The sequence below is a fragment of the Corvus hawaiiensis genome, chromosome 7 (genome assembly GCF_020740725.1).
Source record: "Corvus hawaiiensis isolate bCorHaw1 chromosome 7, bCorHaw1.pri.cur, whole genome shotgun sequence".
Taxonomy (NCBI): domain Eukaryota; kingdom Metazoa; phylum Chordata; class Aves; order Passeriformes; family Corvidae; genus Corvus; species Corvus hawaiiensis.
Genome location: NC_063219.1, coordinates 36,628,069 through 36,652,918, shown reverse-complemented (window position 1 = coordinate 36,652,918; position 24,850 = coordinate 36,628,069). Strand labels below are relative to the sequence as shown.

At 39.6% G+C, this 24,850-nt stretch overlaps 1 protein-coding gene across 2 annotated transcripts in view; it reads right to left on the bottom strand.

Moving 5' to 3' along the window:
* The window catches only part of ARHGAP15 (Rho GTPase activating protein 15), a 320,933-nt gene that overhangs the window by 242,354 nt on the left and 53,729 nt on the right, over positions 1-24,850 (bottom strand). For both annotated transcript variants that reach the window (XM_048309957.1, XM_048309956.1), the window contains one exon: positions 21,508-21,597. In XM_048309957.1, coding sequence (XP_048165914.1) covers positions 21,508-21,597 — 90 coding nt within the window. The remainder of the gene's footprint in view (positions 1-21,507; positions 21,598-24,850) is intronic.

Below are 24,850 nucleotides of genomic sequence, written 5' to 3'. Positions count from 1 at the left end.
AGTCCACCAGGAGCTCTGATCCACGGAGCCTGCCCATCCCAGGGCTATACCATGGTGCCAATTCATAGTCCTCTCCGCCTTCTCTCCATTCCCAGTGCACCTGCACCAGCCCCTGGACTATAAATCTGCTACTTTGTTAATTCAGAGCTCCCCAAAGGTGATCTTAGCTGTCAGGGACATCTATGGTCTAGCAAACACATGGGCTGAGCTGACCAGAAGTTACCTTGAAACAGGCAGAGGGAAATTAATTTCTGGGGTTGGAAAGACCTTAAACACCATTTCTCCAGGCAGCATCTCAGACAGAGACCCTCAAACTATCCAGCAGCCTGGGTTCCAAGCTGTTCCCCAGCAGCTGAGGACCAACACCGGCTTGGAGCTAATGAGAAGCATCTCAGTCTGCTCAGACTTCATGTTCTATGACCAGGTGTGCTCGTGGCACAGAAAAGCTGTACCTGGAGAGGGTGATTTGTGTTCAAACCTGGGCCAGGCTTTTCTCTCTCACTCCATCCCCAATCCTCCTGCAGTGGTGCCACAGATGGGGAGTCTCTTGCGGGACAGGAATCACTGGTGCTCTGCCATCCTGCAACGCAACTGCTCTGCTTCTATCCAAAGACCAGCAATCTTGTTTTCCTAAAAGCCTTTTCAGATGATATGTGCACATGGCATCTGTTTGCAATGTATATTTGCCATTAGTGTTTTTAAGTGGGAATGGTGGGGTCCGTATGGCACAGAACATAAGGATTGCTGTGGTAATTAGTCATTATTTGGACTAGCAGAATAACCGCTATCAAAGACTCTTAACTCACTCGTATCCTAACACGCCCGACATGCATTTTCTTTGTTTCTGCCCTTTATCTAAAGTATTTTTGCTCTGAAAACACTGTTGATATTTATCATTTGCCTGACACATTAATCTGTGCAGGAAAAGAAAGTATAACATTTTTAGGAAAATTTTGCTTTCCACATTTTTTCAGGATTACGGGGTTTTGTATTACAAAACAACATCTAAATAACATCTCTAAATCACTACGAGTTAAAGGAAAGCAACAAAAATAAGAGTACCATCTCCAAAACAAAGCACACACATAAGTTCAGTCGATCTAGAAAAAACACAAACCAGATGATTTACCTGTGGCTTCTGTTCTCTGAGACCTGTTTACTCTGCGTATATTCACAGTCTGGGTGTAGGTTCTGAAAGTCAGATTTTCAATTCACAAGATTTTTAATTCTCAGTTCTCACAACACATGTGCCAGGTGTGCCCACCATGCCACGGCTTTTGCACCACTTGGGAAAGAGCATCGTGAACTCAAGCTCAGGAGTTCCATGCTGAGAAGAGATGTGATGTGAGCAAATACCCTTCAAAGAGGAATGGCCATAGAAACTTCTCTTTTTCACCTGTGTGTTTCTTGGAGTGTTCCCCAATTCCTGTGAAGCTGAGGAAGGGCAATGCCATCGCACATGGTGAATATGCAGTGGAAGGTCCAAGTGAGAGCAGCTCCACATCACAACAACCTGAAGATGGATGAGCCTGACTGAACCAGGCAGCTCCCTAGCACAACTAACAAACTCAGGTGGGAGACTATCAGAGCTATCTCTCAAGCCAGAAGGATGGAGATCTTAGTGTCTTATTCCAACAAAAGTTAAGGCTCAGCACCTTTGCTCACAGCAAGTCACCTGGACCAGGAAGTGGGATAGGTATACAAAGTGAGAGACCCCAGAACAAGCACTCTGGTCTTCTTACCTATGACAAGGGCTTTTTTGTTCTATTAAAGAAAATAAAACAGGAAAAATATGCTGAGCTTCACACTACATGTACGGGGGGGGGGGGTGTGAAATGATTGTGTCTCAGTGCTCCCCCTCACTCTCCTGCACCATGTGGGTGATGGTGCCAGTGCCACCATCAGCACCAGTGATGGTCGTGGCAGGCTCTTGGAGAAGCACAAGGACTTTCCTTTGAGGCTTTGAAGTCTGGAGATGAGCAAAATGGTGTTTGATGTTGAGTAATTATGTTAAGTGGGCAGGTGGGAGCTAGATGCTAAACAACAGCTTCAGATGTGAAGGCACTGGTGCCCCAGTGCTTTGTCTGGACCCCTATGTGGACATCAAATATATTTAAACATTAAAAAAACCCTTAAGAACTGATGCTGAAAGCATGCTAGTGAGCAGCAGACTATGTTATACTGGTTGCCATATTGGCTTGTCTGGAGCATTTGGATAAAATTTGTACATTTGTGTATTTTATGTTGGATTATCATTTCTTACTGTTTCCACATGTTCTTTCATAGGGAAAATAATGCATGATCAAATGGTAAGGCCTATTTTTAAACTGCCTTTATGCAATTGAACTGAAAATATTAGTTTATCTTGTGCTATTCTGTCAAGCAGTATTATACTGATTAAGTTTTTAGAATATTATTGCTGCAGATGGAGTATACATAACCTGCATTTATACTCCATTTCATGTGCCTGCATCTTGAATCTTGACAAACTTTGAATTTTTGACCATAGCCTCATGAAGGATCAGAATGTCATAACCCCTTTAGTCAATATTTTGAAAGGCTAATTTGAGTGAGTAATTGCATTCCAGTTCAGAAGAATATTAAAATAACTAGTTTATGTGAATACATCCATCCTAATGGAAATATACATTCCAGAAGAGTTGGAAGAATTAGCTTAATATCGTTGCTGTATAAAATCCAATGACTTGAGCTTTCAGGCAGGGCTGCACAGGCAGACTGAAAACATTTTGGCTCGCCTGGGTTTGCATCCACTGGTATCTGCTTCCAATCTCAAATTCCAATAAACGAACAACAAAGAAATCAAAAGGAAACTGTGTGGCTCGCCAGCTTGAACCTTGCTTGCAGAGAAACCAGACAAAACCACACAGTGTGAGGAAACAAACATAAAAACAGAGTGTAATATGTTTTCTATTGTTTCTGCCAAAAAAACATCAATTGGTCTAGATCCACACAAAATCTGCCTTCTTCTGCTTAAATGTACCCCATGCTCACTGAAGGGCTGGTGAGATTTCATGCACTTTAAAGTCAACAAGGCCAACTTCTGGTGCAACCTTCATTTTGTTTCATTAAAAAGAATACCACACACAGCCATCTCAGAATGAGACACAAATTCCTAGACAATTAAAACAACCCCTTGTGCTCATGTTCAGTTTCCTTTTGCCCTATACAACGTCTGCTACTCCCATGCATAGCTGAATTAGAAGATCCTACCCAAACAAGTAGCTTTAGCAGTGTTAACAGCATAAGAATACATGGAACAACGAAATCTCCAAGGTTTACGACTTAAGATGGTTTCTAAGCTGGAAGCTTCCATGCTGCAGGAATAAACCAAACGCTTTTGTTGGCTTGTCCTTGAGTTAAGAGATGACGAGTAACCTGAAGATACCACGTGGCAGAAAACTGGGGGTTTTTTGAGCTTCTCATGCTTACTTATTTTTAACCTAAAAGTCTCAGGCTTTCATGCATATCAAAGAAAAGAGAAATTCTTTGTAACCATCACTGCCCTGTTCAAAGTTAAATATTGTTACAGATGGGAACAGAAGGACTTTTTGCTGCAGGACAGTGATCCTACACTGCACATCTGGAGCACATCGCCAAACCCTGACTGGCAGCGGGGACTGCGTGCATCAGATGCCATTAGTCAGAAAATGTGTTAGAACAAAGAAATTATGGGAAGTGTACAACATGATCAGATGTAAGGAAAAGCACCATTTGTAGATTTGTTAGTCAATTAGGCTTTATTTCAAGTGATTCCCCCAAGGCTTCTTGAGGTAGGAGCATTTGTTTTCCTTCATTTCACCTAAGCCTGCTATGATTCAGTGACTGCAGAGTTCTATAAAGTCTCAATATTTTGATTCTCAGAACTGTCACTCAGAGCATCACCTCTGCCTTGACCTCTGTTCTGAGCCTTACTAAATAACCACATAACATCCAACATACAGCCAAAAAAAAAGGAAAAAAAACCCTGCACAAATCTATCAGATGTTATACTGTGACTGTCATCAGCCTCTTGTTTATATTGTTAATTAAATGAAGAATACACTGTCACCATTTTGGTTAAATAATAGCCCTGGTCAAGACAGGTGGCTTGTACTACATCTGTGAGTTCCACCTTTAGGAGGTGTACGACCCTTTTCATTTTCTACTCTTAAACTGACTTCTGAAGTTTCCAATACTTGAGAAAAATCCCTCACTCTTCAGCAAACAAATCTTGGTATACATAAATAAAAGTCATTTGGGAAAAACCCAAATAATTTCTAGTCCATAGTGCTTACCTACCATTAAAAATACTTTGTTCTCCAATCAGAGGGTATATTAAATGGAAAAATGCCACACTGTAACTAGCAGAACAGATCATAGGATGAATTGATTGGCATCACCTAATTAAACTGATATGAAATAGGAAATAAGTTCATAGAAATCCAAGTCAATTTGCTAAGTGAAAGAAGACTGAGAAAAAAACTTGAATAGTTTACTTGTAATGAATAATCTGAGTAACTATGCAATTTCAGTAAAAATACTGCAGATATTTCAAAGTTACATATTTACTAGAAAGATCTTAAAAAATCTTTTTGAAAAGTAAAATGTGTGCTGAACTTTTCTGACATTTACAAAAGTAATTAATTAATATGATTAAGCAAATTAGACTGAGCCAAAGTCTGACTGATTGTAAAGCATGCTGCAAGAGCCACCTGTTTGCTAGAAAGATTAGATACTGTGATGCTGGCAGCTAGAAAAAAACAGAGAATTATGAAAGATAATATCTATATATACTGATCTTTGAGATCTGTCTTTTCTGACATGCTTCACCAGATTATCTCAGCTTTACCTGGGAGAAGAATCGTCCGTAAGACATTTTTGATTGGAAAAAAGCGCTGGTGGTTAAGCTAAAATAAAGACACTGCTAACTAGGTCCATAAGGGTGTTTGTAGATCTTGTTCCTAACTGGGTACATCAGCTCCTCTGTATCCAGTTAGCCAGTTCCCAGGGTCCAGGAACATCCTAGTACAAGCCTCTTTCTCTCTAGATTTGCTCTCCTTCACCTTGAGGGCAGCAGTGAATGTTCCTGCTGCACAGACACAATATCTCAATTAAGCATTTAACAGTCAAACTTCTGGTTAGCAATGGTTGTCATGAGATGCTGTAAAATGTGAAGCTGTAGGATATTCACCCCCGGTGATCATTTACAACTTGAAGCAAAACTTGAAAACAGGGAAGAGAGGTACTTCTTTCCCTATTTTATAAGGTTTTTATTATTTATATTAACATAAAGCCCCAGTCACATATCTTATACTATGTATGGAACAAACCCATCAGCTCTATCAGTAGGACCCTGCAGTGAAAGTCTAAGTGGGGAGACATCACACCTAGCTTTAAAAGACTTAGAAGAGGTGTTGAACTTGTCTTCATGGTTAAGTGTCAGAAGACTTCAGAGAACCCATTTGGTATTAAGTCAGGAAAGGGATGAGGACTGGAGCAGGAGTGTAGACTTTCGTGTTTATGGTGCAGGCACAACAGCTCTGAGGATTGTCCTGTACCAGCACAGCACATCAGAGACCTTGAAGTCTGGACAGGAGGCAGGAGATGGAAAAGAATAATTTTCCAAAAGGCAAAGGAGCAGATAAGGGTGTGGAGAAGAGCAGAATCACAGCAGCCCTGAATGACCAGATTTTGAGGACAGCCTATCTAGCAGCAAAGGGCAGAAGGGCCATCAATTCCAGGCAGTTGTATCAATCCCATGAATTTTTCCATGGAAATGATGTCTTAGTGCTCGCCCTGCCCGCTGGAGGCTTAGCTGAGGTTAGCACAGAGCCCTGTGTGTTGGATCACCATCACTGAAATAACACATTGGGCAATAACCAGTTTTGCAAATCACAGTCCTGCAAAGGGAAAATGTTACCAAATGGATGTGTCTGTGAGAAAGAAAGTGCTGGATATAGAAATTAGCAGAGCTGATTGCTAGGTATGCTCAATTAGGAATGTATATACGGACTATTCTAGATATAGCTTCAGTCACGTGCAGCCCTGCTGCTTGTACAGTATTTCTCCCATACAGATTAACTAAACACAATGTTAAAGATGGAAAAAAACCTGTGATTTGAAAGTTCTGACATAAACAGCCTCTGAAAAAGAAGCAAACAGAGCACACATTGTCTATGCCATTTGTGAGCCAGTGGATCTAATGGTTCACTTACTTTACAACCTGCTTTGGAATAATTTGGCACATCTCTAATTTTAACAAGCTTCAGTGGGATTAGATAAAATGCAGACTTTGTTTACATCAATTAACACTCAAAGAAGTACAAAAGAACTTGTTAACTGCATTTATGAACAAAAAGTAGCAGAGTGAGAGTTTGTCCAAACGAAGTTACTGTATGACTTCTCAGATTGGCACAGTTGTCTCTTAAAGACTAAAACCAAAACCCCAAGAATGGAGCTGCATTTTCAAAGAGGTAGTATAGAGGCAGATGTGTATTTTTAATAACATCAGCAGATTTAATCAACATTTGTGGTAACTGCGTTTCCAGGTTTGCATACATCAGACCCACAGAGATGCCTGCTTCCCTCCTCATGCCATGTACACATTCACTGAGTCAAGTGGAAAACCAAAACCATCGCAGGCGAGTTGACAAATACATTGGCCACTGCTACATTATTATTATTATTCCTGTTTCCAATTATTTTGCCTTGACTGATTGTAAGCACATCCTTCTCTAAACGCTACAGAGCTGGAAAGAAAATGTAGATGACGTCAAACCCAGGACTAACCATCCACAGCAATAATAAAATGGACACATCATATATGCCTCACAAAAGGTTTTCAAATAGCAATTATATTAATAAAAATACAGAGAGGAGAGGGAAAGTAGGTAAAAGTTTAAAAAGTGAGGGAAGGAGAAAAGTGCAGCATGGAATATATTATACCATGCCTATAGTAGATACTACATATTAACTGAATTCTGATAAGATTCATTTCTTTTGGTCATAAACATTTTGTTCAAAATTTTAGATAACACAAGAGACACCTCCAGAAGTTGTTTTTGTGACTCTCTCAGGATCAGCCACTTCTTAGGAAGCTTCCTATTCCCTCCTTAGGTGCCTCATGCTGCCATCTTTTCCCCATAAATAGCTCAGGGATTCATAAAACAATGTTGTCACTAAATCACAATGTTCTTAGCTACATTTTCTGTGTAGTTAAGAGGCCTGGACACTGTATAAATGCATTTTTGTTACTCCAGCAGCCTGCCATTATAATTAGAAGTGATCAACACAGCTGTGCTGCTCACAGGCACTGTCACCAGCGAGAGCCTGGCTGGTCAGTGCTGTCCCCTATCCTTCAACAGCACAACTTCTCCCTCCTGACATGACAAAATTAACTCTTACAACCTAATAACAAGTCTATGACTGCACTAACAACAGCAAAAGGTGTCTGGAACAACCTGGTGTGCTCAAGCATTGCAGATCAGAGCTCTGCTGAACTGCAACAACAAATAGAATCAATTCCTTCAAGAGTCTGTGTGTTCCTAAACTTTCCACGGCACACAGCAGAGCGTGACTTAACAAAGCTCAGACGAGCAAGGAAACACAAAGAAAGGGTCCTTAATTCATGGAGCCACACTTTCTGTAGCACAAACTTCATTCCTTAAGGTAGGGATATTAAGGAAAAGGAGAATTTGTTATTTTCATGGAAATAGAACAAAGAGAATTCAAGAGCAGGAGGAATTATATACCATCAAATGTAGCTCATACACAGCTGATTTTTTTTCTTTTTTTTTTATTTTTTTTAAAGAGAGAAAGGAGTGAAAACTTAGGAAAGTAACAGGTAGGAAAATGTTCCTCTAAGGTGAAGAAAAACAAATTATGGTAAGTAAGTAAGAAATATCCTCAAGCTCATAAGCATAATGATGGCATTTCCAGTATCATGGTTTAAATAAAGTGTTTTGATGACCACATAGAGCAATAAAGCTGTTGGGACCTGGAGTCTCTTTTCTAGTACCACCCTACGAGTGGGAGTTGCTGAAACCACGACAGCCCAAGCATACAGCCATGCACACACTTAATATTCAATAAATTTTGTTCATAGAGGCTACTTGAAACAGCCCATAGGTATTAACATAGATAGCTAATGTATAGATATCACAGAAACCCAGTTCTAAAATCCCCTCTAAACAGCACCAGCTCTAAATGCAGAATATCACAGCACATGCAGATTAATTCCTGATAGGTATCCAAACCCTGGACAATCTAATAGCAGCTTAGCATTGATTGCATGCTACACAACAATTTAGGTTTTGTTTTCCATTAGTAAACACCTCAAATTACATGAAAGGGAGAAAAAGTTCCCTAGATACAAGCATTAAATATTTATCAGCCTTATGTCTGCTCTGTCACCACTCCTCTAAGAAAGTCCATTAATTAAATACTTTAGAAACGATTAAAACACTTCCTTAGAACTTATTGGCACCTGTTAATTCACTGACCCTACGAGGCTATGGCAGTAAATGTCTCGTTTGATTGCTTCTCTTACCAATAAATCAGCAGCTTAAAGACAAAGGAGACATGATGCAACTCCATGTACACAACATTGCCTTAAAACACAAAAGCCAGTATCTAGAGGCAGAGAAACAGAACATTTATGTAGACAGGGCAGCACAAATAATCTATTTAACCTAATCTTTTAATTACAGGAAACATCTCGTAGCAAGACATACAAGAGCAATGAAATGACCCAGAGCTAGAAATCAAGATGATATATTTGTGCATGTAAAAGTAACACCAGCAGAATTCATAAAAGGAAACCTCCTTGGGCATTATTATCTTTCCATCAGGATACACTGTCATCACGTTGAGAACAGGAGAAAAAACGGCTTAAAATATATTATTAAAATACAAATAAAGGGACAAGGAAAAGCAAACAAGAGCAGAGAAAGCTAAAATTAGAAAGGGAGGGGGAATGCAGGTGAAAAGAAATCTGTTTGAATTAAAAAAAAGGGGCATCTTAGGATTGGGGAGAGGAAAGAAATAAGGGACAGTCCCTAATAGCTTGGCACAGCGCAGCACCTACTCCACTGCAGAAGCTGCAGTGATTTTGGTGTCATTATCTACTCGGTAACAAACTATTCAGCAGAGAGGGGGGTTCAAATCTGGCCCTGCTTGGGCAGTATGCAAATCTTCTCCCACTCCTCTGCAAGCTTTTAAGGATAGCTGGCAGAGAGTCCCCTGAAGAGTCCTGGCAATGCCACAGTCTGCGGTGGGAAACGAGCATCTTGCAAAGAACCCCTGAGATCCTCCTACCCCCTCAAATCTGCGAGAGAGGAGAAGTGTTGCCTGCAAGGGGGAGCGAGACAGAGCGTGTGTGCAGGAGAGGGAGAGAAAATAGTGCTGGTAATTATAAAAGAGTCCTGAAATGCCAGGAGATGGAGAGAATAATTGATCCTAAACAAAAATAATGGCAATAAATTGCTTACCCCTCGCTGTATGTAATGTTTTCTCTTTTCCCCCATTTGTGGTGTTTTGACCCTTTGTTCAGATCCTTTACCTCGCTGCATTGAAGTTATTATGGAATATTTGAGAAAATTGGCTTCCCTTCCTTTGATCTCTACTATTGGATTACATTCTTCCTACTCCCTGCACACAGTTCTTCACTCCCACATTCATTTTCCCCATTTCTTTGTTTACATTCAATTTTACCATATTTCTTCACACTTTTCTACATGGGTAAAGTCTATGTTATGTTCCGACACACATTACACTCTCTCTCTTTCCTTACTTTGCACTTTTTAACTGATCATATAGAATATTTGTTTCCAGAACGACAACAAAAAAAATCCAAAACAAAACAAAATACACACACACACAAAAAAAATAAAAAGAGAAAAAGAAAAAGGAAAAAGAAAAAGAAGAAAAATGTGCGCAATGGTGAAAACATGTTCCTTTTCACTCCAACTGCAGCCCTAGCTGAATTGTGCTGCCATTGTTTTCCAACAGGACTTGCATATCCAAACTTGGGAATTCCCATCAGTCTGTCTGACAGAATTTTCCTGTTTTTTCTCAGAAGGTGTGCATTTTTCAAATGCCAGTAACATACCACTAGAGAATTTCCCAGGAGTAACAGCTTGGTTTGAGGGACTCTTATTCAAAAGCCTTACTTCCAAAAAAGTCATTTGAAACAGAAGAATCAAAACTGATTATTTACTTTCTATAAATCAAAACAAAACTACAACCAATGCATTTCAAAATATTGCTATAATTATTTTCTACACGTTGATAAATTGCTGGACATACTTTCCTGAGTGCTGGTTGGCAATTCCTTGATCACTAAACACAATGTTTATTTTATTTCAGATTGTGAATATAATTATTAAAAGTGTGATTCCAAATAATCAAAAGAAAAAAAAAAAAAAAAGAATATACAGGGGAAAAAAAAACTGAACAGCAAACCAAACACAAGTGTTTCAGGTGCACTACAGTGTTTTTAAAGCTCTGCCTGTTACACTTCATGAAAGGGTCTTTTCCCAGGGTGGAACTGGTTGACTCTATCCCAGGGGATGGAGCAGCCCAGATCCAGCAGGGGCAGAGCATCCCGAGTCAGGTGACAAAGTTGGGAGTCACAGCAATGGCCCCTGTGACATTTTAGGGGTAAGAAGCTTCAAAGCTCAGGAAATCTCTCTACAATCCTGACTCCATTCTCTGAAATTTCTTGGAATGACAAAGATGCAAAAATGTATTTACCCCACTTTTCTCAGAGTGGTTAGGAGACAATGTGTGTCATGCCCTAAAAGATGAGGATTATTTCCTCAATAAACTACATATTCTCTTTGTAATCTCTGTCACGTGAGTCTTGTTTCTCCAACAGTAAAAGCCAGGGGGTATTAAAAGCTGCAGAGTCATAACACAGTATTCCAAGTGTGGAGAAATACAGCTCTTATCTCAGACTCCCACATTCACACCCAAAAGTTTGCTTTTGTAGCCTCTCAAAGAGAACTTGGGCTGTGCCAGCCAAGACCACCTCGCTCAGACTCCACCCTATCAGCTCAGAAACACAGGAAAGAAGCGTAGTCATGGTACTACTTACACCTGCACAGATGTGTATGACCTACCCTGGTGTAAATCAGGAGAGTTTGGGTGAAATTAGTGTATTAACATCGATGGAGGTAGGTCTTGCAACCCTCAGTCAAAATCCAACATGTACAGTCTATAACAGGCAACCCCATAAGGAAGATAGGGATGGACTGGGAAGGGACTTTGATACCATAACTAAAAAGAGAGGTAAAAACCCCCAGCCAATCCACTCTATATTGATTTAAGTACTGCAGGATAGGGTATTCAAATAAATAGATATTTTTCCTTTCAATCTCTTGCTCCATGGCCTCGCTCTGTTTTCTCCTTTTAAATTTATCACACATTAACAATTTTTCTGAATTAATTCAAGGCATTTCTGGCAGCACATGATTAAAAATTATCCAGTTTTAATTGTTCTTCAGCAGCAGAAGTGGTCAAAACACGAGTCTGCTTAGTCTGCTTGAGAGCTGGGCACGGGGTGGTAACAGGTTATTTCAACAGTTCAGGGTAAAAATGGGATCATTCACTTAACTTTACAGTATCAGTGCAATTCATCTCAGCCCATAACAGATGACATGTTCAATAGAATATGTAAAGTATGCCTCCACCTAGTGATGACTATGTACAAATAATAGAAAATAATAATAATTATTCTATTACTTAAGAGAATCACAGTAATTGGCTCCCATTTTCCCAAATTAAAATGTGCTCTCATGCAAATATTCACGTATACAAATGCACACTTTGCCTCCTGAAAAATTAGTTTAAAGCTCAATCTGTGACAGTCTACTCTGACTTGGGGGAGGCTAAACACATTCTAAGTATACTAAAATTTCAAATGATAATATATTTGTAGCAATCACCACTATTATCAGGACAAAAAAAAAAATAAATGGGGGGGGTGACTGAAGTGCTCTGGATTTTAAGTGTTAAAGTTGTCTGAAAATTGAAGTTTGATAGACTATTTCTAAATGAAATGGTAAACAAACCACATCCCCTCCCTGCAACTTTGTTTGCCAAAGAAAACGTTTGCTAAACTTCTTGGATCACTGTGTTTTATGGATGCAATTGCAGAGGTAGTGGCTGAAATTCCTAGGAATTTATTTACCCCAAATCAGAGTAGAGGTTATGAAAGTAAAAGTAAAAAATAATAAATAAAAAAAGCCCCATAAATGATAAAACCTCATAACAGTAAAAAACCCCAACACTCCAGAATTCAAAAAATCTAGCCCTTGAACTCAATCTCAAATTTCTAACAACTCTCATAATCCACATAAAAAAAGTCTCTAACTAGGATCAATTGGAGGCGCATCCTCAAAATCAATAAACTTGAGGAGGAGGTTTGAAAAGTCAGGGTCCCTTGTGGAAAACGTTCCTGTGGGTTTTCCTTTCATCTGGGAACTACCTTAAACGTCTTCTCAGGCCGACTACTATGGGTAATGCATTACCATTTCAAAAAAGTCTCCCCATCCCATTAGTGGTCCATGAATCACAGTTTAGGAATTCCTGCTCTGCTGAAAACCAGAGGTGTAGTGTCTAAAAGAGAGGGCAGCTCACTGCCTGCAGTTCTCCCCTCGCATTTAAATTGCCTCCCATTGTCCATATAACACCTTGAAGCATCCAGAAAACATCCTCTCAGCAAAGAAATCACTCCTACACAAAAAAATGTGAATTCCAAACCTCTCCTCTGGCATCCCTCTGCACACAAATTCAGAGAGAAGACAGCCAAGGCTCCCCATGCCCAGCCAGTTCCAAATATCTGCCTCAGTCATTAAAGAGAAACACAAAAAAATGGAGTCAAGTGGCTTCGCCAAGATTTTAAAAAATGTAGTGGCTGAATACAGAAATACCAGCACCAAACATGTAAACAAGTCAGATTTGATTATCTCTGAGTGAGTTCATTTAGGATTCATTTTGCTCTTTGTTTGTTTTTTTTGGTTTTTTTTTTTTCCCCAAGAGTTTGATAAATTAAGGGAATGCTTGGGCACCTATCAAGATACTTTTTTTCTTCATATTAACTTACTTTAAGTTAAAAAAAAATTGTGAAAAATCATAATGCTCTTAAATTAATTAAACTATTTTCACTTAGGAGAAGCGCTAAACCTTAAAATACTAAAGAATCAGGAAATCCAGGTTTCTTTTGCTTTTCTTACGTTTTCCTTTCAGCTGTTGATTGCCAGAACTAAGAAAATACCATTTTCCCCAGGTCATGAGTACACAAAACACAGCACCAAGGGCCACGCTCACATCCGAGGTTCTTTATCAAGTTCACCCTACTGAATATCATTGCAAGCTTTATCTTGAACCAGCTCGTCCTTGTGAAGTCATTTACACCTTTTCCTTATCAGCTGATCAGAAGATAATCACCATTTTAAAACATAAATGAACTACCTAAGGAATAACAGGTTTATGGAGGCATTATTCCTGACCAAAAAACAACAAAAAAATAGATATAGGTATAGATATAGATATATTAGTTGATTCAGAAACCAGTTAAACGAAGGTTAATTGTAGAATGGTTTGGGTTGGAAGGGACTTTTAAAGTCCACCTAGTCCAATCCCCCTGCCCTGGGCAGGGACACCTTCCACTACACCAGTTAATAGCCTGAATTACTCAGCCAGGCGCCGATTCGGGCTGAAAGATGTTTAAAAAAAAAATACTCGGTGTCACCATGGTGGGTGCAGAGTGACCTGCACCCCGTGTCCTGCAGGGTGAGTCCGTGGGGGAAAGGGAGAGCCCTGGTGGCACCGGGCACAGACTGGGCATCCCTGCCCGCATCCCTGCCCGCATCCCTGCCCGCCCGTGCGCTGCCCACGAGATGGCAGCAATATGTTTATGAATAATGCAGCAGAGGCTGCAGCCCATTTCGCATGCGGGAGCTGCTGCAAAGCGCCGCTCGCTCCTTCAGCTGCAAAACAAAATAATATCGCACACCCCCCCCCCCCCCCCCCCCTCCCCAACCGCACAACCCTCTGTGAGTTCGGCCAAAAAAACAATGGGAAAAATAAGCTGCTCCTCTGTCACGCTGCCCGGGTTGCTTTCTCGTGTGGGATCGGCGTTTTCCAAGGCACACGGTGCTTCCTCTTCCCTTACAGATTTGTCCCAGGTCCTTGTGCTCAGCCGTGCTTCTGTCCCTGACAAAATTATGTCACACGCACATTAAGCATTAACTGCTGCTATGTTTTATTTCTGCAGCACAGAAAATGCCTGTGGCTTGAAATAAATATTTTCTTTTCTGATGGACAAATAACATCTGCACTTGTGAAAGCTGCAGCGTGGCTGTCACAGGCTAAGTGATTCAGATAATTTCTTGAGAGGCACATGTGTATGAGCACACACAGACACTCGTATCTATCACAGGCACTCACGTATCAGCACTTGGATATGCCAAAAGAGGGGCTCTTAAAAAGCGTGGTGAGCTATTATAATAATCACTTTTAGCAGACAGACCTCTATGTACCCATAATGTCACACTGGAGGAATACAGGCTGTGAGGTTTTTAAATCAGCCTGGTTTCATGGAAAATTTAGGATTGCTTTTCAATTGGATTTTGGAGTTCTCCAGCATTTAGGAAGACCCCAGGCCACGGCCTGCAGTGGGTACCACAGAGGTGATGTGCAGTGCCACAGACAGCAGCACCACAGCACTCTGCCCAGGGCTTTCAAGCCTTTCCAAGACCTCCATGAGTTGTTGAAGTTACACTTTTCAAGAGATTTTTTTTTTTTCCCTGAATTTTTTTTTAGGACAGTAATTGGGAAAAAAAAAAACTACCTGCCTAGGTAAGATCATATTTAGCTACAAATCAACCACTTCGAGAATTTTGAATCTTTCTTCAAGAAGCCAAGTTAACAAAATATTGCTTATCAGGAGTGGACCTCATTATTGCTGGAAAAGTAACAACTTTTTCACATCATTAAAAAACAGGTAATTAGGATTTAAATTTTTTCTTTTAATAATCATAATAACAAAATATTAATGTTCTGGTTCTCTAGCCACGAAATATGCAAGGCCTTTCTGACACAACTCAGGGGGTTGTGTTACCCCAAAGCAGACTCAGAAACTACAGAAAGTGAGAGAAAAAGATTAACTGTGTGGCACCTCTACCTTAACTTCTTGGTTTGTCCATTTTATGAATAAAGTTGATGTTCCTTGAAATCCTTGAACTTCCATCACAAAGGTTAAATAGATAGAGAAGTTCCTTGAAATTCTACTATAGAGGTTGGAGACTCAGTTTCCCAAACTTGTTAAATGCACACTGCTGTCAGCCAAGTGCCCTCCTGCTGATTCCTTGTCTATTTCCAAATTGATTATAGCTCAAGTACTGAAATATCAAAATATTGAAATATTTTGGTATATATTAAAGTTTTTTTCATTTCCTTTAAGGTGTTTTACACATATGAAGTCCAAGGCCTTACAGTTTGTGTGTTCCTGTCCAAAGCGCAAAGCTTTTCTTGTATCACAGGAGTAATGACAGATATCTCTCTTTTCATCATGTTTTTTTTGGGGAAACTGGCTTTATTACCTGCTATTCCTTAGAACATGAATCTCATCAAGAATTTCTGTGTCCATGATTACTGAGCAATCTGAATTCCAGTTCATTTTTCATATGCTCTCTTCGGGCTAGCATGAGTAACATCAGATTGAAGACCGAGACACTGGTGAGAGAAGGTGAAAGTCTGACCATTTCTCACCCCACTTCTGAGGCAAGGGTAGAACTGCATATTCCAGAGTGCTCCAGTTACCAGGATCTTGCTTAATCTCAGTTAGATAAGGATCTTTTCCTTTCTGGGCTGATTTTTCTGCCTGTTGTGCTCTTTACTAACCAGGGTCACCTCAACACCTCCTTGGGTCTCAAGAGCAGCTACTGTCAACACAGGTGAAATGGTTACAGTTAAATCTGCCTTTTTTCAGACACAAAAAATAAAATAAATAATAAAAAATAAAATTACCAAGGATCTCTAAAGGTCTCTCCTGCTCATCACCTTAAAGTATCATATTAAAGTTTTTAGAAGCCAAGGTGACTTCTCGATTGTATAAGGTTTAAAATGCATATTGTGTGAAATTTTCTACTTCCTGCAAAACTTTCCTCACAATCAAGGCTGGTTTTCTTCTTACACTAGGTACTCTCACTCTTACTTTCCTGTTTTGATCACCAAAAAATGCATTAAATCTTATGTGACTTTCAAAATGAAAGAGATTAAGAAAAAAGACAACTGAATAAATGAAAAAAAAAATGTATTCATGGGTTTTGTTGGATTTATGTTACAAAAGACAATAGTAGATATATGGAGATGTCAGAAGATTTTGTGCTTTCATTGATTAGGTTTTACTGAATATTTTGGCAGGAGCTTTGCCAGTAAGGTCATTAACAAAACAGTTAGAAGAGAGAACTAGAAACACAACTGTGAGGCTGTTCCACATTGTTGTGTTCAAGATCTCCCACTTTACAGCAATAAAAAGAGAGTACTTATGTAAAAACCACAGAATGGTTTGGATTGGAAGGGACCTTAACTGATCTCATTCCATGGGTAAGGACACCTTCCACTCCAAGCCCCGTCCAACATGGCCTTGGACACTTCCAGGGATGGGGCAGCCACAGCTGCTCTGGGCACCCTGTGCCAGAGCCTTACCACCCTCACAGGGAAGAATTCCTTCCCAATATCCCGTCTAACCCAGCCTTCAGGCACTGGGAAACCATTTCCTTGTTCTGGCACTCCAGGTGCTCAAAGAGGGGTGTCACCTCCCTTGAACTTCTGCCACCACTTCTTTTGAAGATGATGAAGACCATTTCTTGGGTTTTTTTTTTTTTAATTAATTATCATTTTTTTAGTTAAAGGACCTCTTGCTGACACCACCTAATGTGGTGGTGTGACGTGGCAAAGCCTTTTAACTAGGCAGTTTCTGGGATAGAAATTAAACCCCAGTCACAGCAGTGAGGTCCAGAAGTGGACAAAATCATGATTTAAGATCACAGGAGTTCCATCTAATGCACAGCAAATTCAAAGCCAGAAAAGGTTCCTGCACGACTCGGTGGAGCTGAAGCAAGAGTCCTCTCAGGCTCAGGAAACGACACTAACTCTGGGATAGGTTTTGGGTGGGAACATGCTCCAGCTGCTGATAAGGACCACCATAAGACTGCAAGGTGGCTTGTTTAGATTTCCCTCCTCTGTGCAACGTTTTTATTTAAAAACACACGAAGAAACCCAAATACCACTTCCAACCCAAGCCCCTCCACATTGCGCTCTCAGCGTTCCCTCTAGAGAGATCTTGGAAACAAAAATGATCCCTCCCATGGCAAAAAGTGGTGATTTAAATCATTGCTGGGAGGCATCCAGACACTATCCTGATCCTACGGTATGTAGAACAAAATACCTTATCATTCAGATTATGCGCCTGGACAAAGCTGGAGAGCCTCAAGGTCAAGGGACTTATCCAGGATCAGCACCATAAATGTTATTATATATGAAACAGCTGCAAGATAAATTCTTTCATATTACACATAGGTGCAGTTGTACTTTCAGCTGTTTCGCTGTTGAAATACTGTAGGTCTTACACAGCTTTCTCTGTTTGTAACACTTACACTTCTTAGTTGTGTGTGATTAAGTAACCTCTTACAGCTGCAGTGCATTGAAACAAGAAACGGTATCACACCAGAACTGTGGCAAGTGCCCAGCCATAGAAATCCAGAAATTCCTCATATGAAACCTTCCTAAAAGTGAACTTGGTGAACAGGGTAAAATTATGACTGAAGAAACCAAAAAACGCCTGTTAGTTAAATGAATTAAGTGCTATTAAGAGAAGAAAGCAGCTTCACCAATTCATAAATGTGCTGTTTGCAACCTTTTTTGTACTTTTCACCTCTCTCCTATTTTTCCTTTTCTTTTTGAATTATCTGAGAGAAATCTCCCGAAACCTCTTCAAGGAAACAGTGTACAACCACAGGACTTTGTGCTAATGAACCCCCAGAATTAAAAATCCAGAGGTCAAGAGCACATCTTCCATGGAGTCTTCTGGAGCACAAACTTCCATGTTTGACTTAGAGTAGAGGTTGAGTGAAACAGGGGAAAGAATAAGATCCAGTTGAAAAGTTTACTAGAACTAAAGAATATGGAATATTGGGAAAAAAATCTGCAAATTATCCTAGTTACTGATGTTTCAACAGCCATATCAGTACTGCCTGAAAAGCAGCCCATTAAGTTATCTTCTTTATTGATAACCCACATCAAAACACACCTACCCAGTATCAAACTAAGCCAAAGGAGGCAAGAGGAGAACGACAGTGACATAGGCGCTGTTTCTGTTCCAGTCGCTGACTGACAACACTGCCATCCCTTAACATGGTTTTATTTAGTTATTACAACCATCTCTCTGTAAATGACACTTAGGATTATTTAAGATTATGTTGTAATCCTTTTAATCCTCAGTGCTTTAAATTTCAGGCTAAACACCAAAGAGCAAACTAGCACTTAGCAGAAATATTTAAAGCATGTGATTTGAACATAAATCTTCTTTTATTTAGCACTCCTTCGATGAAGACCTACTGCATCACATCACTCAGCCAGCAAGAACAAACAGCATCATGTCTCACTGCAAACTGCTACCTTTCTCCACATCATGGGAAGCTGTTTCTAACCAGGTCTCTCCCTTGGTGCCAGCTACATCATCAATAAAAGAAAGGAAAGGAAATCAGGAGGTTATTTTTTATGAGATGTGCATATTTTCAGTTGCTATTAAGGAAAAGTTGAGGGAGAAAAACCCCCACATAATGTGTTCATCAAGAACAGAAATAGATTGCATGCACAAATTGAATAGTGTGAGACAGATCAGACTTATCCTGTTAAAAAGGGAGTAGCTCAATTAAAATGAGAGGAGTAACACTGCTGAAAACATCATGATCAAGACCAGAAACCCAAATTTTCCTGTCTGAATGTCATTTACTTGCAACTTCCTCTTTTTTTTTTTTCACTCTGCATCGATCATGTTTCCAATTAGTTTTTCTTCATAATACTCCTATGCTCCAGCTCCTTGCTGCTATCCATTAACTGTCATCTGCTTAGATTTTAAATCCAAGATTTCCTTCTTTTTCTTCAACCCAAAATTTCAATAGTCTTTTTCTATTTATTCATGAACTCAAATTGAGCACCCTGGCTAAATCAAACTCAAAATTCTGCACCTACTCCTAATACAACACATTAACACAAAGCAACCATTGCTCTGTTTGAATCAGGAAAAAAGATTTTATTAGAAAGTAATGAAACAAAATGCCAACTATGTTTTGATGCCACACTTTGAAGATATAATTATACTTATTTCTGATCATTTCAGAGTTAAGCAGCTAGCGCATTCAATCAAAGAGCAATGCAATGCATCTATATTTAGGTTGCAAAAAAAAAAAAGGATTAAAGAAAGTTACCCATATTGTTTTCATTTGAACAAACCTATGATTAAGTAGATGCACATTATCAATTTTATTCCCACCCACGAGGGATAAGTAGATCAGAAGAAGTGTTTCTTGAAATATTCAGTTTCCAGGTACAAACTGACCTCTCCGCTTTCGAACTCGCCTTGGATTCCCTCCAGACTATCTCACAAATCTTCCCTCCCTCTCCAGTCCCCTTCCCACTCTATCTGCTCATGTAGCACCAGTCTCGTTCAGTCCCTTCCTTTCCCAAAATGTCACCACTACTGGTGCCAAAGCCTTCTCCTCTTTCGCTCTTACCATCTGGCACAATCTTCTTGTAGCTCTCTGTCTAAACAATGCTCCATCCCTTTTCAAAATGTGTCTTAACATATGTCCTTCCTCCCATGCTTTTAGTTCTTAATGTCTCTCCCACTCACTTATTGGCTTGATGAAGACACATTTTAATGGGTTCAAACAGTAGTGCATGAGTTTCCTTTCTCACATTATTCTGATTCAGTGGAGTTACACCTCACACGAACAGAAGTGAGAAGAAAATGCATCGCAGAGCCTTCGTACCACCAGTTTGGTAAATCAATAACAGAGCTTCGTTTGTCTTCACGTTGGAAATGTATTAGCTGCAATGAATCACTGCTCCGAAACGCGTTTCCAAACAGGAATTTTGCTTACTGCAAAATGAGAAATAAACCCTAGAAGCTCAGAAGACCTGTCAGTGTGCTCAGGGGGTTGCAGGAGTGAAAGCTAAGGTTATACTTAATCACATTCCAAGCGAAAAAACTGAAGATTGACAGCGAAACCAAAATATTTATTCTAAAAATACCTAGGAAATGACAAAGCCCCAACTGTTGTCTCAAGACAACCTGAAAGATGTGGGGGGTATAGAAGCATAAGTCTCCCTGTCTTGGAAAAGAGGAATATTTCTAAATATTGCATATGCTTTAGATAGATATCTAGAAAAATAAACCTTGAAAAAGCCTCTGTAACACCCAGTTGACCCAAAGAGGTTTCTTTTCAAGAAGCCATGTACAGGCCCTTAGGGGGTTTTTATGTGTAGTGTTTTTTTTTCTTCAAGCCCAGATCCAGACACAGTTGGTTCCTCCAGCATGTTTCATTGGTGATGATGCCAAAGGACTCTCTGGTAACTAACAGGATCTTGACCCTGACATGTTCCTTTCTGAGTATCTCCCTCCTTTATTGCTTGTATTGTTAAACATTTTAAATGTTAGAACTCTGGGAAACAACTCGGCTCATAGAGAATAATATTTTGATGTGGCTTGATGCAACATTTAGTGAAACAGAAAAATACAACAAATCCTTTCTACTGATATTCATGGGAGCTGGATTATGTCCAAAACCTGAAGATGTTGCAATAAACTATTTTAGCCCCTAGATCCTGGAATGTTAACCTTGCAGTAATGCTTTTCCCCTCCTTTCATCTTCTTGGGCCTTGATCCTCCCTTTCAATTCAATGGGATTTGGATGAAGGAATTAAATAATATTATTTTCCATCAATGAAGAATAGTCCTGTGAGAAATACATGTCCTTCTCTTCTGGCTCTTTTAAAATCCTCCCCTCCCCTCACAGAAGTGAACCTGGGTCATCACCGTCTGAGGACCCTGAGCAGCAATAAAAATAAACAGAGTAACCGCACTGCGTTGGAGCCGTGCTTGTATAAGCAGTTTGAAGAAGTTGTGTTTATGGAAGTCCTTTAGGTCAAGATTCTAGGCCTGAACCCAAAGCAATTACCTACTAAGTTTTAAAAACAAATTGAATATAGAGCATTAATCAATAAATCAACAGGTTCTCAAGTGTTTAGGAGACTCAGTCATCAGAAATCCTTCTCTTAGAAAAATAGTAAACTGATGCTGGATAAAGTGTTACACTGCTGTACTGGTAAGAAAAATGCTGTATTAAATCAGGCTCTAGTTATTAAAACCAAGGAAATAAAACCTACCTCTTCACAGAGTTCAGACTTAAATGAGCAGTGGAATGCTTTGCCTCTTACCTGAAAGACATTCTTTCTGCTGGATTTCTCTGAGGTCCACTCAATGCGAGCACCACACAAATCCACACACTCAGGTTTATATCCCGGTTTCTGGAAAGGAAAAAGAAAAAAAATCAACATGAATATGGCCTGACTTTTCACAAATAGAGACAGTTATCAGATAAAACAAGAATAAATCAGGTTAAGGTGACAGATTGTTGTAGCACAGCTGCTGATATTACTGAAAAGAACTCATTATATACCCTGGTACTGTTAAATAACCACTCTTGGGGTGTCTTAGTAAGAAATAAGGTTCTGAGATCAGAACATAATTTTAAAAAACTAAATGCTTTAAAAAACAGTCTAGTATAACATATAGTAGATCAAAACACAAATGCAGACACATGGACCAGCTATTTTCAATGCTTACTTTGCCAAACCTCTTGAAGAGTCATTGAGTTTAAAGGAAAAATTTTGTGGGTTTTCCAAATGCAAATTTAAACTGATGCAACTGGAAAGGACAGAAATTAGACAAGAACACATATCGTATCTCTGAGACAAGCTATCTCCTTTCTCCAAACAAATTATCATTTCTTGCTCCTAAAAAAAAAAAAAAGAAGAAAAGGCTTTGAGGGCATGTGTGACACCCAGAAAGAGCTCAACACGAGGGCTGATACCTCTCTGTGTCAGTCCACGCATCCTAGAGTGACACAGCTCTGCCTCCCCTGCTCCTCCATATGGATGCATGTAATTCAAAGAGCAGATTTGTTTGCCTGTATCATTTACGTTGCTGGGAGTTGGTGTAAAGCACAATAATCCTCATTTGCCATTGAAGCTCCTTCTCCAGGGACTCTCCCTGTGCAGCAGTTCTGGCAAAGCACATGTAGTTCAGAGGAGGCTTTGTAGATTGGGTTGCTGCACATCCCACTCAACAGGAAAAATACTGCTGTTAACAGTACAAAGCACCACTAACTCCCTTTTGGGGAAGAAGTGGAGCGATAGCCACATAATTAAATTAATCAGCTTGATGCAACTATTTTCTCTGCTGCTCTTAAGCCATAGTTACCTTAAAAATATTGCTAGTGATACAGAAAAGAGACTGTGTAGTGTTAAGAGCAGCCAGTCCAGCATCAGCCACAGATTCAGCTTTCCAAAGTCTGTTCACTGAATGTCTCTGATATCGTTATTAAAGGCTAAAGTATGTGTGTTCTCCAGGATGCCTTTGAGATGGGAGGAAAAGAACCTATTTAGGTTAAAAGAAGCAAAGATATCCTGGTCAAGTGATTTGCAGGCATAGTCTCCAGAAGTTTTCAGTACTGGAGTTGTAATTATGTTCTCCATTTGCCAAACCATAAAACCACGATGGTTAAGCTCCACTAAACTGACAGTTCTGTGTGTCTTTGTTCCTTTTTTTTATTATTATTAATTTTTTTAATAGAAGAAATGTACTCTTCAAAACAGAAGGATGTTCTTGTGGTTAAACCACTGGAAGAAAAGAGCTTGGATTTCTTTTTCCCCACCTCTGCCTCAAATTTCCTGCCTGGCCTCTGACAGGAGCTTAGTCTTTCCAATTTTTTAATAACGGATCAAAACTGCAGCATTGAGACTTGATTTTACAAAGATGTTGTGAAATTTAGTCAGCTAATATTTGCATGGCAAAAATTAAAACATTGGAAAAAAACCCCATCACTGATATATTAATGCAAAAAATAATTCAAATTGTGGAGGAAATGAATGAGTTTTCAATATTCCAATACTTTGATAGATAGGGCTATGGGGCCTAGATCCTCTCCAGGACTCCATGCAACACCCAGATCTGCACCACACAGGCAGCTCTGCAACCCATCAGGAACACACAACACGGGCTTCTCAAAGTGGGTAATCTGGCTTTCTTTGAAAAAAAATTACCCACAAGGATAGTTTGAGTCTGAAAACACTTTAACAAAGAAGGGAAGCTTTATTCCGCCAGCAGAAAGAGTTGAGAAATTTTGGAAACACATGATGAGATTAAAAGAACATGTAGACAAAGAAACAGAAATAGTTTTTTGATAGAGAACATTACTGGGCTACAGAATATTTTCCTCAGGAAAAGTGTCATGGAACACTGAAGGGAGAAAAAACAATGAAAAGCCTAGAGAGGCTTTGCAGGAAGATGGAATAGTGAACTCTACAGGATTTTACCATTTCTAATTTCTATGACTGTACAAAAATATATGCAACAGCAGAACCTGGACCATTCTGTGCACCCACTGAGCACACAGTATAATTCTGTTGCTGTTGCAGTACTTTGGAGTTTGTTTACAGCTCTGATTTTGTAATAAGCAGGAGAAAAGTACAAGCATGAGCATCTCCCTCTCCAGAAAGGATGGGATGCTTGTGGTGTTGGAAAGATGAGCACACTTCTGCTATGTGCAATAATTATTTGAGTCAGTCTCTTTTTCTCTGGGGGAAATAAATATGAATTGAGCAACCTGGTCTATTGGAAGGTCTCCCTGCTCATTGCAGGGGAGTGGAACAAAATAATCTTTAAGATCCCTTCCAACCCAAACCATTCTATGATTCTATGAAAACTTATCCCTTGGAGAATTTCAGTTCTGATGACAGTGTGTCTACGAACTCATGGGTATGGCACAGAATGTGAAGCTTCTCATGAAAATTCCATGCTAAATCATTCAGATCCATCGAGCCTGAATCTGCCCATCACTCTTCTGCTGCACACCTGGAGAGCACCCACTGAAATCCATCAGAACTCCAGGAAATCTACAGGGGAAATTCATTCTGGCCTAAACATTTCCCTCCTACGTAGTTGGCTTTCCAGCTTATGCAACACCCAGAGACACTGGGAGAGAGTAAGTTAAGGTGACTGGGAAGCCTGAGCTCTCCACGTCCTTGCTTTGTGTTTTGCAGTCAGAGCAATTATGTTATATCAATGTTGTTGGAGGGGGTTATGCTGTAAATTGATACAAGTGTCTGCTAAGATGAAGTCTTCCTAAACATGAATATGGATTTCAGCAGCGTTTTCACTCACTAAATTACTTTGCAGATGGGCTAATAACCTGAGGTTAAAATAACCTCTGTTGAATAAACTATCTGAGGGAATAAACTGACTACATTTTCTTGGTCAGAAAGACCAGCTGATAATAGAATTTAACGTTGGCAAGGAAGAACGGAGCTGTGATTCATTTAGATCACAATGTCCTTAATTTAAAATAAAGAGTTAGTCCAATTCATAAGGATAGTGTAAAAAGAAAAGTGTATTAGAGCCAGAACCACAAATGATCAAGGCAGCAGCAAAAGCTAATAATTTAGCTACATGGGATGCAAACCTGCATTTTCAGTAGTATTTGTAAACAATCTCATTTTC